This window comes from Chanodichthys erythropterus, chromosome 18 (genome assembly GCF_024489055.1).
Source record: "Chanodichthys erythropterus isolate Z2021 chromosome 18, ASM2448905v1, whole genome shotgun sequence".
NCBI lineage: Eukaryota > Metazoa > Chordata > Actinopteri > Cypriniformes > Xenocyprididae > Chanodichthys > Chanodichthys erythropterus.
In genome coordinates, this window is record NC_090238.1 from 30,558,719 (window position 1) to 30,573,223 (window position 14,505).

General features: G+C 36.9%; 1 protein-coding gene across 1 annotated transcript; it reads left to right on the top strand.

Moving 5' to 3' along the window:
* Nucleotides 1-819: 819 nt before the first annotated feature.
* LOC137007004 (calpain-1 catalytic subunit-like) lies at nt 820-14,292 on the top strand. The gene is made up of 21 exons (XM_067368248.1): nt 820-1,071; nt 3,094-3,166; nt 3,647-3,765; nt 3,938-4,071; nt 4,243-4,417; nt 4,645-4,710; nt 5,939-6,024; nt 7,842-7,913; nt 9,934-10,094; nt 10,169-10,329; nt 10,426-10,437; nt 10,596-10,801; nt 10,998-11,052; nt 11,489-11,557; nt 12,466-12,523; nt 12,631-12,692; nt 12,848-12,916; nt 13,021-13,099; nt 13,285-13,401; nt 14,074-14,126; nt 14,266-14,292. The coding sequence occupies exons 1-21, from the start codon at nt 823-825 to the stop codon at nt 14,290-14,292; spliced, it is 2,103 nt and encodes a 700-aa protein (XP_067224349.1). The 5' UTR covers nt 820-822.
* Nucleotides 14,293-14,505: the final 213 nt, after the last annotated feature.

Sequence of the window (14,505 nt, forward strand, 5' to 3'; positions counted from 1 at the left end):
TTTGCATGTGAAAATTATGCGCAACCCCCGCAATCCCACGACGATCAACCTTTCTTATTATTTGCATTTTTATTACGAGTGTGTGTGTATTTGTTGTTATTGGAGACATCAGAGATTGATGGTAAATAATAAAAAATCTTTTTTTTTTTTTTTTTTTTTTACACATTTTAGTAATTTAAAAATGTTTGAAATGTTTGTTCTTTTACACGGCACCCCTGCTCTCGCCAGACATCACCCTGGTTTGGAAACACTGATGTAGACTAATGTTTTATCCTTGGGCAAATGTGGAGGATTTCAGTTCCTTGTAATGACAAAGTTTAGATGAGGTGTGGGGAGTGGGGCAGGGCTTCTACAGGTGTTATAAAGCTTGAAGGAGGTCAAAAGAGTATAAAAGCCAGTCACAGACAGAAGATTACCAGTTATTTGGGTGAAAATTCATTGCATCTCTGAAGGTACATATCTTATTCATTCTTATTATATCATTATTCATCTGTAGATGTTGTTCTGTAAGGATTTATTATATACTATGTTTATGTATGTGTTATGTCTGTATTCCTGCAGCATAAACAGTTGAGCATTGTGCTAACAATAAGTTTGATAAAATGTATACTCTGAATGCAATGTAAGTCATTTGGATAAAAGACTCAAATGGCTTTTTGTTTTTTTCAATACAGAAAAAATAATAACAAGAATTTGTTTAGGTTTAATCGAGTATTAATCAAATAGAGATAACTTTTATTAAAGCAATATAATAACTTTGAATCATTATTGTAATTTCCTCTTTTTAACAGCAAAAAAAAAAAAATCCAGACAGATTTCAAAATGCCTCCTCCAGCAATTCCACATGGCATGTGCCTAAAAGTCATAGATAACCGCAACATGAGGGGTGGTATGGGCTCTGAAACAAATCCTTTGAAGTTCATGAATCAGGACTACAACATTTTACAAGAGTACTGTCTCAAGAAAGGTCGGAGATTTGAGGATGAGTTTTTCCCACCAGACCCTCGTTCCATTGGCGAAGGTCTGCTGAAGCCAGAAGACATGGCCAGAGTGGAGTGGATGAGACCAACGGTATGTAATCTTATCCTTTGAGGCATCATTTTTAACATGTTCTGATAATACTGCTCACTTAACTAACAGTGTAAAACTGTACAACTTTTGTTGAAATCTAAAAGATGTGACTGTGACAAACGCATGAAAGAATTTAAAAGACACTACCTAAAACCACTATCAAGCACATCCCTTTCACAGAAAACAGTTGCAAGAAAAAGCATGTGAACCACTTGCAGAATCTGTGAAAATGTTAATATTTTTAACAAAATAAGGGAGACAATATAAAATGCATGTTATTTTTTATTTAGTACTGTCCTGAGTAAGATATTTTACATAAAAGATGTTTAAATATAATCCACAAGACAAAAAATAACTGAATTTATTAAAATAACCCCATTCATATGTATGTGAACCATTGATTATCAATACTGTGTGTGGTTACCTAATGATCCATGACTGTTTTTTTTGTTTTGTGATGGTTGTTCATGAGTCTTTAGTTTGTTCTGAGCAGTTAAACTGAGCTCTGTTCTTCAGAAAAATCCTTCAGGTCCTGCATGTTCTTTAGTTTTTAAGCATTTTTTGCATATTTGAACCCTTTACAGCAGTGACTGTGTGATTTTGAGATCCATCTTTTCACACTGAGAACAACTGAGGGACTCAAACACAACTAATAAAAAAGGTTCAAACATTCACTGATGCTCCAGAAGGAAACACGATGTATAAAGAGTTGGGGGGTGAAAACTTTTGGAATTTGAATATCAAGGTAAATATGTATTTAATTTGTCTTCCGGGAAACATGTGAGTGCCTTCTGTTGCTTCCGAAGGGCAGTACTAAATGAAAAAAAAAAAAAAAAAGATATTCAAGCGAAATAAGAAAAATTTGGACCTCTTCATCCTGTTCAAAAGTTTTCACCCCCCGACTCTTAATGCATCGTGTTTTCTTCTGAAGCATCAGTGAATGTTTGAACCTTTTGTAATAGTTCAATCATTAACCCTTAAATGCATACCTTGGGTCTTTAGTGACCCGGGACGTCATTCACTACCTTCCTCCTCATTCATTTTTTAAAGTTAGATGTCAACCTTCTTGGTATTCCTCAATCAATTCATTATAAAGAATATAACAAGAAGTAAAAGAATAAAAGAATGCCTATTTTTGTATTCTTTTTTTGTAAAAATTGTATAGGGTCGCAAACGACCCGAGGTGTGTATGAGTGTACGTATATTTTTTCTGCACAACAATAATTGACAATAACAATGTCTGATACACAATGCTGAAGTGACGACTCATTTAGACAGAAAATGAAATAATAAGAGAAACATGAAATGACTTAGCGATTTACTGCAGAGCGAGTACTGAACGCAATCAAATATGACTGTAACTGTCACTGGATGGATTTGGTGAAGCTGTTAGCGATCGAAATATTGATTTTGAAGATGTTGAAAATTATATTGTTTTTAGAATAGAGATAGCAAATGGGCTCATATTTGTGACCTCAAACATAAAACTAGCTTATTATTTGGGTATAAAGACCCGAATATGTAAGAACTGATTGATTGGCGAAACAGTCATGCATTTAAGGGTTAATTATGAAATCATAATCATACAGTCACTGTTGTAAAGGGTTCAAATATGCAAAAGATGGTGGAAAACTGAAGAATTTTTGGGACCTGGAGATTTTTTCTGAAGAACAGAGCTCAGTTTAACTACTCATTAAACAATGGACTCATGAAGAACCATCACAAAACATCATGGTCGTGGATCATCTAGGTAACCACAGATTAAGAATAAATGGTTGACAAACTTTTGAACTGGGACATTTTAATAAATTCAGCAATTTTTTTTGTCTTATGGATTATATGCAAACATCTTTTATGTAAAATATCTTACTCAGGAAAGTACTAAATAAAAAATAACATGCATCTCGCTTATTTTGTTAAAATTTTGCACATTTTCACAGATTCTGCAAGTGGTTCGCATACTTTTTCTTGCAACTGTTGAACAAATGCCAAATACTGAAAGTATGACTTACTTTCTTTCAGAAATTGTGTCCAGATGCAGCTGAATTTATTGTAGAGTCAGTGTCTAGGTTTGACTACTCCCAAGGAATAGTAGGTACGTCTGGGTAACCACAATACAATATTTTTTTCTTCCAGCTGAGCATCTAGGTATAATAAGTGCATTTGTGTTTTACATTTTTCCCCCTTTAAATTAAACCTATTTTTTTGAAGTTTATATTGCACTAACAATATAATCAGATTACAATGGAATGTTATTTTAACTTTCATTTATCCCAATAATATATACTGCTGTCTAAACTGCTGCTAATAAAAACGAAGAGACAATAGGATTTGTCTTTTATAAAATACAGAATAACACATCTAATACACTGAAAAGATGCATGGAAACATCCCTGTATCCTTCAGTGCCTGATGATTGCCCCTTGTGGCTTTATTTAGGCTTAATTTTCTGCTGAAAACAAAGTAAATGCCTTCTCTAGCAAAACTAGAAAAAAAATAATAATCAGAAATGACTTGTGGAATATGAAAGATATCAAATCACTGTGGCAATTAGTTTTTTTTCCCTCTATCTCAGGAAACTGCTGGTTTCTGGCCTCTGTTGGGGCTTTAACATTTCAAAGCAAATTTTTACAAAAGGTCATGCCAGACGGACAATCATTCAGCCACAATTATACTGGTTTATTTCACTTCAGGGTAAGTTCCTCTTCTTCCGTGCCATAATTTCCTACATTTATTTTGATCATATTATCCAGAATCAAAACCCCAAGCAAAAGTTATTCCTGTTTTGTCTTTTAATATAGTTAAAAGACAATATAGTATAAACATAATATAGTTTTTCACTCAATTTTTTAACTTAAACTTACAGTTCTGGCGTTTTGGAAATTGGTATGATGTTGTGATTGATGACTATCTGCCAACAATTGACCGCCAGCTGATTTTTGTGCAATCAAAAACATATAATGAGTTCTGGCCAGCCTTGATGGAGAAAGCGTATGCCAAGTAAGTGCATATACATCTTTTAGTAACTTTATGTGAAAATATAATTTCAAGTATATGTAAGCAGTAGTGCTGTTGTATTCAATATAAGCACTGCTGTTATTCAACCTGTGATTTGTGTGCAGTAATAGTCCTGATAGTTATGTCTAGTTACTGTTTGAATGACTGTTACAGGGTGTGCGGCTCTTACACTGACATGCATGCTGGTCGAGTATCTGAGGCCCTCATGGACTTCACCGGTGGGGTTCATATTCACTACAATCTGAAAACGGCTCCAACTGATTTGTGGGAGATAATGTACCGTGCTTTCCAGTCAGAAGTCCTTATGGGTTGTGAAACTCCACGAGGGGTGAGCAAAAAAAAAAAAAAAAAAGGAAAGAAAAAAAAGAAAAAGAAAAAGACCATATTGCATAGTCTCCAAAAACTTTTTGCTATATATGGAGCCTGACACAAAGATAAGGACTGAAACAGACACCTTTTACATTGACATCTATAAAAACCCTCACTTGTAGCATGTGCAATGACATTTACACCATACATTATCTCCTGATAATTCTTCTGTTTCCACAGAATGAGAGTGAGGAAGAGTTACCAAATGGTATAATTCTGGGCCACGCTTACACTGTGACAAACGTTTACCAGGTAAGACTGCCCAAAATCAACTCTCAGCATGCATCAGATTCATATAAGGTCTCAAGGTAAATATTTTAGGGGCAAAAGATGATATCAGGAAGCCAACCAATACCCATGCTTTAGATGCTTATATATTATTATTATTATTTTTTTTTATTTTTTTTTTTTTTGCATAAATCTTAGTGCTTGTTCTGCTCATTGCTTGAAGTGAAAAAAAAGTGCCGGTGGGGGAGGTTCCCATTTCAAATCATGTACTGGGGGCTGGGCGGTCAGAAAACCACATGTCGTTCATCTTCGAAACACAAATAAAGACCATTTTGATGAAGTTTGAGAGGTTTCTGTCCCTCCAGAGATCCAACACAACTACCACTTTCAAGGTCCAGAAAGTTAGGAAAGTCATTATTTTAAAAGTACTACATGTGACTCCAGTGGTTTAACCCCAATTTTATAAAGTGACGTGAGTGCTTTGTTTGCTCATTAAAAACATAAATTACTACTTTACTTACGAAAATATTAATATGCAACATACGTTCAGATTTGCACGTCAACACAATGCATATGTGCGACTGTTCATGAGAGAGATGACACTGCTGCGTGAACGTGCTTTGGATAATATTACTATGTAATCAACATTATCCAAAGTAAATGAAAATGTGTTCCGAAGATGAACAAAGGCCTTACAGATGTGGAACCACATGAGGGTTAATAATAAATGACAGAATATTCATTTTTTGGGTGAACTAATCCTTTAAAATATAGAGGGCAGGCCCACTTCAAGCACTAGTTGTGCTATAAGACAGTAGTGAGAAATGAAAAAGTCACTTTGAATGGTCTGTACTTAAAATCCTTAAAATCAAATCAGGGGTTTTCAAACTTTTTGATGCCAAAATCCCCTTGCAGGGGACTCCCTTCTTAATGCTAGCTATATAAATTCATGATCCATTTATACTGTGTGAGGAAAAGGACCTTAACCACAGGTTGCTTTAGCAAGACTTCAGAATCTTTTATTTTTTATTTTATTTATTTATTTTACAAACTTGTTCCTGTTAGAAAGTGTGTTAATTAAAGTGTGAAAATAATTGACTTTTTGAACATGCCAAATATTAAAAATAAACATGCATTTTACTTCAAAATTACAAAATACATTACAAAATAAAGCTACTGAAGTATAAAGCTACTGGTAATACTGTATTAGAACATTTTTATTCTACTAAATATATAAAACCATGCTCTACAGGTCATGAGTGGTAGATATCCTGTTAAGCTGGTGAGATTGTTCAACCCATGGGGAAAAAAAGAGTGGAATGGAGACTGGAGTGACACGTAAGAACTGATTTTTTGAAAGAACTGAAATTTAGAGTCTTTCAGTTTTAGTCCGAAAAATTCCAATATGCAACAAATTTTATTCTCTTGGACAAAACTCTTGAGATGCACATTCTTGTTTTCAAGGTTCTCCTAATTAATACACAATATAAAACAACAAAAAAGCACAAACAAAAAGAATTTCAAAAGACTCATTCAAGGCAACAAACAAACCACAAGATAATTAATGCACAAGATTATCAAAACATGAATAAATGATCTAATAAATGACAACAAATATTTGTAACTAGTGTAGTGTAGTTGAACCTGTAAAGAGAAATGTGTGACTCAGAATGACTATGAAATATGAGTTTTAATAAACACAGAAAGCAAGTGAACACTACAAACATGGCTCTTTTATTATGAATTGATAAGGTAATAACAGATAATGCATTATCCAGAGGACCCCAACTGATTCTTTTGGCAGAGTGAAAAGGTTTGTAGATCTTTCCCACATACTGGTAAAAACTGGCATTTCTAACTGTTCAAGTTAAAGCTAAAGCAGATTATTTTAGTACAAAAAACTACAACAAATTTAAATAATCCCAATAAATTTTGGCAGATTATAAACTATATAGTAGGTAACAAAAATACCTCTAATTTTCCTTCATGTATAATATGGATTCTACTAGCTTATCTGATAGAGAGCAAATGCTTTATTATTTTAACAAGCATTTTATTGCCTTTGGGTCATTATTTGAGTCACAATATCTTTCATGCTCAAATTATCATTTTTTTAATGCTGAAATTCGTTTACTAAAGGAAGAGTTCTGATGTTCATAAAGCACTTAAATCGGTTGATATAAATCACCAGGCCCTGACTGTGTGGAACCTATGTATTTGAAATTAGCATATAATATTATTTTGTCACTATTAACTTTTTTTTTCCCGCTTTTAATCTTTCATTAGATACTGGTGTTATTCCAGAAATGTGGATATCAGCTTTTGTTGTTCCCTTATTAAAAGGGAGAGATCCCACTATCTTATAGGCCAATCTCAAATCTTTGTGAAAAAAAATTTAAAATCAAAATTTTTTAGAAAGTTTTATTAGTGAACAGTTTACATGTTATTTGAATGTAATCAAAGTCCCATCTAATAATCAATCAGGGTTCCGTGAAAAACATGGTACCACAACAGCCTCTCTCAAAGTTTTAAATGATATTGTGGAATCCGTGAATAAAGGTGATTATTGCTCTTTCCTTTTTTATTTATTCTAACAAAGGCTCTCAACACATTGGATCATGAAATATTGCTGCATAGATTAAAGAGTGTTAGTTTATCAAATCATGTTATTTTCTGGTTTAAAAACTATTTAAGTGGAGAAACTCAATGTGTACAGGCAGAAGGTAAATTATCTAGACTGTTAGAGATTGTTAAAGGTGTTCCCCAAGGATCTGTGTTGGGGAACACCTTTAACAAGACTACATAAATAGTCTTGATTGTGATATTCAGGATGCAAATGTTCACTTTTATGCAGATGACACTTTATTGCAGGGCACCTTCTATACAGCAAGCCCTGGATAAGCTTCAATTGGCTTTTGATGTCATTCAGTCCCAGTTTCATACACCAAAACTTGTTTTGAATTCTGATGAAACCAAGCTTATATTATTTTCAAGCTTTAAAAAAAAAGTAAATAATCTTATTCCTCTCCAGACAGAAATGCGATTGAGTTAGTATAAGAGTTTCAATATCTTGGCATCATTGTTGATGATACATTATCTTTTAGCTCTCACATAACTCAGTTAATGATACGATTTGTTTTACATAATTCTTTCAGATCACCCTTGTGGAACACAGTGAGTAATGAGGACCGCAAACAACATCTTCTGGATGACAATGGAGAGTTCTGGTGAGTATGAACCGTGAATATGAAAACGTCTAGGTTACGTATGTAACCCTCTTTCCCTGAAGGAGGGAACGGAGACGTTATGTCAGAGACTGACGAAATGGGGTCTCGCCCAAGAACCCAATCACCTTCGAGTGTTAACAAAATGAGCCAATGATACGAAGAGTATCTTGGTCTGCGGAATTTGCATGCGCAAGCTCTGCCCCACAGTGTGGGTATATAAGGAGCAGCGCGAGCAACTCGCATTCAAGTCTTCGCTGAGGAGCCGAGCCAAGTGACCCGGCCGTTCAGTGGAACAGCAATTGTGGCAAGGGGGCGTAACGTCTCCGTTCCCTCCTTCAGGGAACGAGGGTCACATACGTAACCTAGACGTTCCCTTTCAGTCAGTCACTTTGATGTTACGTCAGAGACTGACGAAATGGGGTCCCTACTAAAACGCCACAATCGCTGTCTTCCAGTGAACAGTGTGAGAACAGTACCTTGGTACTGAAGTTGGGGTCCTGTCTAGGAGCCCGATGCAGCATGACCGAATCACCGAAAAGGCCGGCCTGAGAGACAGGGGAGTTTAGGAGCTGAGTACGGTCCGACTCCCTCACGTCTGCCAGGTTCAGCCATAGGTGGCACTCCTGGACCACCAAGGTGGTCCTCACCAATCGAGCGCGCCGTGACCTTAGTCGCCCGAAGGGCAAGGTCGGCGGCTGTGCGAGCCTCCTGAAGGGCCGCTTGGTCAGCACCCGCCTTGTGCAAGCCTTTAAGCACCTTAGCCTGATAGACCTGCAAGGTGGCCATGGCGTGCAAGGCGGAAGCGTGACCCGCACTCTGTAAGCCTTGTCCACAAGCGTGGACGAGAACTTACAGGCCTTGGACGGGAGTTTGGGATCACCACGCCACGTAGAAGCGCTCGGAGGACACAACTGCATCGCAACCAAGCGCTCCACAGGGTGTACCCCAGCATACCCTTTAGCCGCCCCGCCATCGAGGGAGGTGAAGGCGTAGGAGGCAGCAGAACGATTTTGGGCAGTTAAAGGTGCCCTCCATGAACTGGTAACCTCTTCATGCACTTCCCGGTGGGGGGCCCTGGCGTTCACCAGAGCGTGCAGCCCCCAGGAACCAATCATCCAGCCTCGAGCGTTCAGGACGGGGTGGAGGATTCCACTCCAACCCAATGCTCTCAGCTGCCCGGGCAAGCATGGCCATCAGCTCGGGATCTGACTCGGACAACGCTGCTCTCCCAGAGGGAGGCACCGCAGCCAAACCTTCATCTCTCTAGGACTCAAACCCGCCTTGAGATGCAGCGATCGACATATGATCATCCTCCGGAGCCCCGAATGAGATGCTGGGTTCCCCAGAAGGGGAGGCAGCAGGCCCACCCGGAAGCTCCACTGGCTGAGATGCCTGGGAGGGGGGCGTGGCCCGAGGAGACTGACTCATCGGGTTGTTCCACACCGTGACCCTCAGATCACCCTGGCCACCAGCCGAAGATCGGGGTGTGGCAGAGGGGACTTGATACTGTTTAAGGTAATCGAGTCTCGATCTAAGCATCTTGATGGTCATGTTCCCACAATGAGAACATGAACCATCCACGAAAGCCGCCTCAGTGTGCTGGAAACCCAAACACATGAGGCAGCGATCATGGCCATCAAGAGGCGCCATATAGCGACCGCACCCAGAAACATACGGGCGGTACGACATCTTTAAAAAAACGTGACCTTAACCCGTAAGCTCTTTTAGGAAAATGCTCTTTTGGTACTGAAGCGCTCAGGGGAAACAGGCAAGGCAGGAACACTGGAATCCGCTGAAACGCGCCGTCACACCAGTACTGCAGAGACTCGTCCTGTAGAACACTCCGGTGAAGGCAATGATGTGCTCGGCTCCGAAGCGAAAGCTTGAATGCGAGACCCCATTTCGTCAGTCTCTGACGTAACGTCAAAGTGACCGACTGAAAGGGGAACTACATTTTACATGGGAATTACATTTTGTCTAGGATTTACTTAGGAAGAGTTTTTTTGTTTGTTATTTGCAGGATGTCAATGGAAGATTTCCTTAGAACATTTGACAACATCGATATCTGCTGTTCCTATCCTGATTTTCTGGAAGGAAAGTCTGCATCTCGCTGGACTTCCAAGTATCACAATGGCAGCTGGGTTATTGGGAGTACAGCTGGAGGCTGCACGAATCATCGAGGTACTTTTCATTCATTTTAATTATAAAGTCATCAGTGCAAATCTGCTTCTAACAATCATGTTCTGTAATTGTAGACACCTTCTGTACCAACCCCCAGTTTTGGCTGAAGGTTAATGAGATGGATAAGGCCTGTGAGCAGGGCCAGAGCAATGTTCTGGTGTCCCTCATACAGAAACCTGACAAGAGAAACAGACGCCTTGCTGCACACCATGGCATCGGCTTCATTGTGTTTGCGGTCAGTATTAACAAAAAAATGCAAAGGCAGTAAATATGGTTGTACAATGATGCCTTTGTGCTTAGAGTATAACCTTTTTATTTTGAACTTTTACAGGTTCCACCTGAGGTAAGTAAAATATACTCACAGTTTAAATAAGTTTAAAACGTAACAAGTTTTTTTTTTTTTTTTAGGTTGTATTTATACATTTTACATAAGTTGTCACCTTTCTGACACATTCATTTTGCATATTCAGAGAAACTTGTTTTTGTTTCATTATTCTTTAGATGACATCTGAGGGAAAGTTGGGATCAAGCTTTTTCTTTAGCAGATACCCTGTGGCAAGAAGCGATAAATTTGAGGCTGCAAGACAGGTGATGAGCTTCTTCAGGCTGGAACCAGGACAGTATGTCATTGTACCGTCCACTTTCAGCCCCAATCAGCCTGGAGAATTCATCCTGTCCATTCTGTGCAAAAATGAGATCCACATTCAGTAAGTTGCATGAAGGACTGAGAGATTAATGACTTTACATTATTCAACATTAAAGTAATTATTTATACTTGGAATAAGATTACACATTCACAGTGACCCATATAAAAAAAAACTGACTAATTTATACACTAAAATGTTCACAGTCATGTGCGTTGTTAAACAGGTAAATTTTTTAAAATATATGTTTTTAATACAGAAAGGACACAGAACGGACTGAGAATTTTCTTGTGGATCTTGTAGGCGAGTCTGAGGTAATAATACACAGAATCATTTTGTAAGATTTTGAGTATTCTCTTGTTTGTCAGTATCAGAGAATTATTCACTGAAATATTGCTTCTTTCAACATATCTCTGCAATTTCCACTTAATCAAGAAATTAAGTTCAACTTCAGAATTTATTACATAAACAACCTTCTCTGTACTTGGAATATTACCCTATTGTTTATACTTTAAAATATTAATTCTAAAATATTTCTATCAAATAAATATACATAAATTAAACTTGCTAACATTTTTACATTAAACTTAACATTTGAGCATCGGCAATTACTTAATATCTGATATTATCTTAAAATTGTAAAGTTTAGACTGTAATATCAGAAATTAATTTTCTGTTTCAGGAATGGGAACTCTAATTGTGATTTTTAGTAGTTGCAAATGAAACAGTCTTCTCTTTTCTCATGTTTAGCCTGAATACAATGAACAAATGGATGAAGCATTGAACAATAGAACTCTTTTTCGACAATATTCTGATCAGGTAAATATGAAACTAATATATTATCAAAAAAATTAAACTTGATCCAAAATTAAACTACAGCTGCTACAAGCTTCAAACCCCTTAAAGGATTAGTCCACTTTTAAATAAACTTTTCCTGATAATTTACTCACCCCCATGTCATCCAAGATGTTCATGTCTTTCTTTCTTCAGTCGAAAAGAAATTAAGGTTTTTGATGAAAACATTCCAGGATTCTTCTCCATTTAGTGGACTTCAATGGGCACCAAACAGTTGAAGGTCAAAATTAGTTTCACTGCAGCTTCAAATTGTTCTAGACGATCCCAGACGAGAAATAATGGTCTTATTAAATTTAATTTTATACATTTTAGAAATGCTCATCTTGAACTAGCTCTCTTCTTCTTCTTCTCTATTAGAATTCCAGCAGTGTAGACACTGCTAAGTGTATTACTGCCCTCCACAGGTTAAACTAATTGTTATATACTATTGCACTAGCATATTGCATGTAAAAATTAGTTCAAAACTTTGACCTGTGGAGGGCAGTAATACACTTAGCAGTGTCTACACTGCTGGAATTTCTAATAGAGAAGAAGAAGAGAGCTAGTTCAAGATGAGCATTTCTGGTTAAAATGTATAATTTTTTTTAGAAAATGAGTGATTGTTTCTCTAGATAAGACCATTATTTCTCGTCTGGGATCGTGTAGAACAATTTGAAGCTGTGGTGAAACTAATTTTGACCTTCAACTGTTTGGTGCCCATTGAAGTCCACTATATGGAGAAAAATCCTGGAATGCTTTCATCAAAAACCTTAATATCTTTTCGACTGAAGAAAGAAAGACATGGACAACTTGGATGACATGGGGGTGAATAAATTATCAGGAAAAGTTTATTTAAAAGTGGACTAATCCTTTAATGTCTTCTATGGAAACAGTACAAAGTTGTAGATGCTGAGAAACTTCAACAGATTCTTCATGAAAACCTGCTTAGAGGTGAGTGCTTTAAAATCCTGTGTATTCTTTGTGAAATAGCTGTAGTTTATTAAACTTAATTTGCCACAAATGTCATAAATCTCACAAATGTGAATCATACCTTTTAGGGAATAAAAATACTGAAGGATTTGGCCTGGATTCCTGCAGAAGTATAATTGCCATGTCAGACGTATCCTTTTTTCCCATTCAGCAAGTCATAAAAAAATAATTTTTTGAATAATGATATTTGATTTATCCTCATGGTTCAGCTTGTATTTGCAGTCGTACTGTGAAGAAACATGTCTTAGCTCTAGAAATATTCCCTGACTGTAACAATAAAAATAGTTCTCTGTCAGTGGAAGACTTCGTGGATCAGAATTTCTTCGCCTGTGGAACCGCATATTGATGTACAAGGTGTGTGGATTTAAGTCTGAAATTTTGCTGTGTGTTTTTATTGTATTAAGACAAGAAATATAGCTATGTACTGAGTTTTATTATGACGCTTACTTTTTCTACAGAACATCTTCTACACCATGGATTCTTCCAAAGATGGCGTACTGTCTTTCAGCGAACTGCAAAACGCATTCAATAAAACAGGTTGAATTCAGTTTATATTTTGCTGTAGTAAATATCACTGCTGGTGGGAACTGTTACTCCCAGCATTATCGCTGCAGTGATCCATAAAATTGAATGCAGAGATATTGTGATATATAGTTTTCATTACACATTGTATAGATGGTTATGCATCTATGGATATTTATGTCATGGTTCTTGTACCCTAGGCATGCATCTAAATGAAGACATCCTGAATCTCATGTTTGTGCGGTATGGTGGGGCTTCAGAACAGATTTCTCTGGAGGGTTTCATTTGCCTTGTCATGCGTTTGAACTGCATGGCTAGTGAGTAAAAATTTCTAAGGATTTCTCCCCTAAAAGTGATTGTAGAGTTATAGAGACTTGAAACTTTGAAGGCTGTTAGTACTCACACTGTCTACAACATCAGCAAGGCTCACCCCAATCAGCCTGACGGGGTTCAAAAGTATGAAAAGTCTCATTACTCCTGAACTGTTAGGTGTCGTATATCATTGTAATCCTTGGCTCAAGGTGGATAACATTCTCAGATGACATTCCAAAAAGTTGAAATTATGATTCACATTCCCTAAGGGTGTCTTTCTCAGTTCATTTTGTAGACTTTTTCTCCTTAACTGCATCTCAACTGGGGTCTCCAAGTGCTCCATTTTAGGGCCTATTTTGTTCTCCTTGTATATGGTCCCCTTGGGACATATATTTTTAGACAATTTGGTATTTCTTATCTTTGTTAAGCAGACAATACTTAAATTTATCTGCCTTTGAAATGAAAAGATACTTGCTCTTTAGTGCCCTTATTACAGTGTCTTGAGGAAATTAAGGCCTGGATGGCACAACATTTCCTTAATTTTAATGAAAATAAAACAGAATTATGCTGTTTACGACGGAAGGTTCTTGTGAGTCATTAGATTTGGACATTGGTGAATCCATTTGTGAAGCCCTAATGGCATTTAGGCATTTAACGGCATTTATTCTCTTCATCAGGCATATTCCAGAGACTCTGTGAAAATGGGAAGATAACTCTTACTGAGAGTGAGGTAATCCTGATGTAAACATTTCAGTTATTCCATATCTACAACCACATACAAGTGTTTGAAAATCCAGCTTGATTTTCTTTATTTTTGGTCATTCAAAGTTTATACATTCACAACCTATTTCTGTGTATCTGTGTTTTAGTGGTTAGGACTCACCATGTACTCATGAGGGAAAGTCTGCTTGCCAGGAGGTTTGCCAACAAATGCTTTTCCTCTTCGTCCTTTTACCTCTCTAAGAATTAAAATGCTTTTCTTTTTTTCTTAAAATTATCATTTGATATACAAATTTCACATCAAATGGTGTAATCTGTTATAAATGTTTAATAACTGTTTGTTTGAAAAGTATGTATGTATTTCTCATTGTATTCACTTGGAATTACTG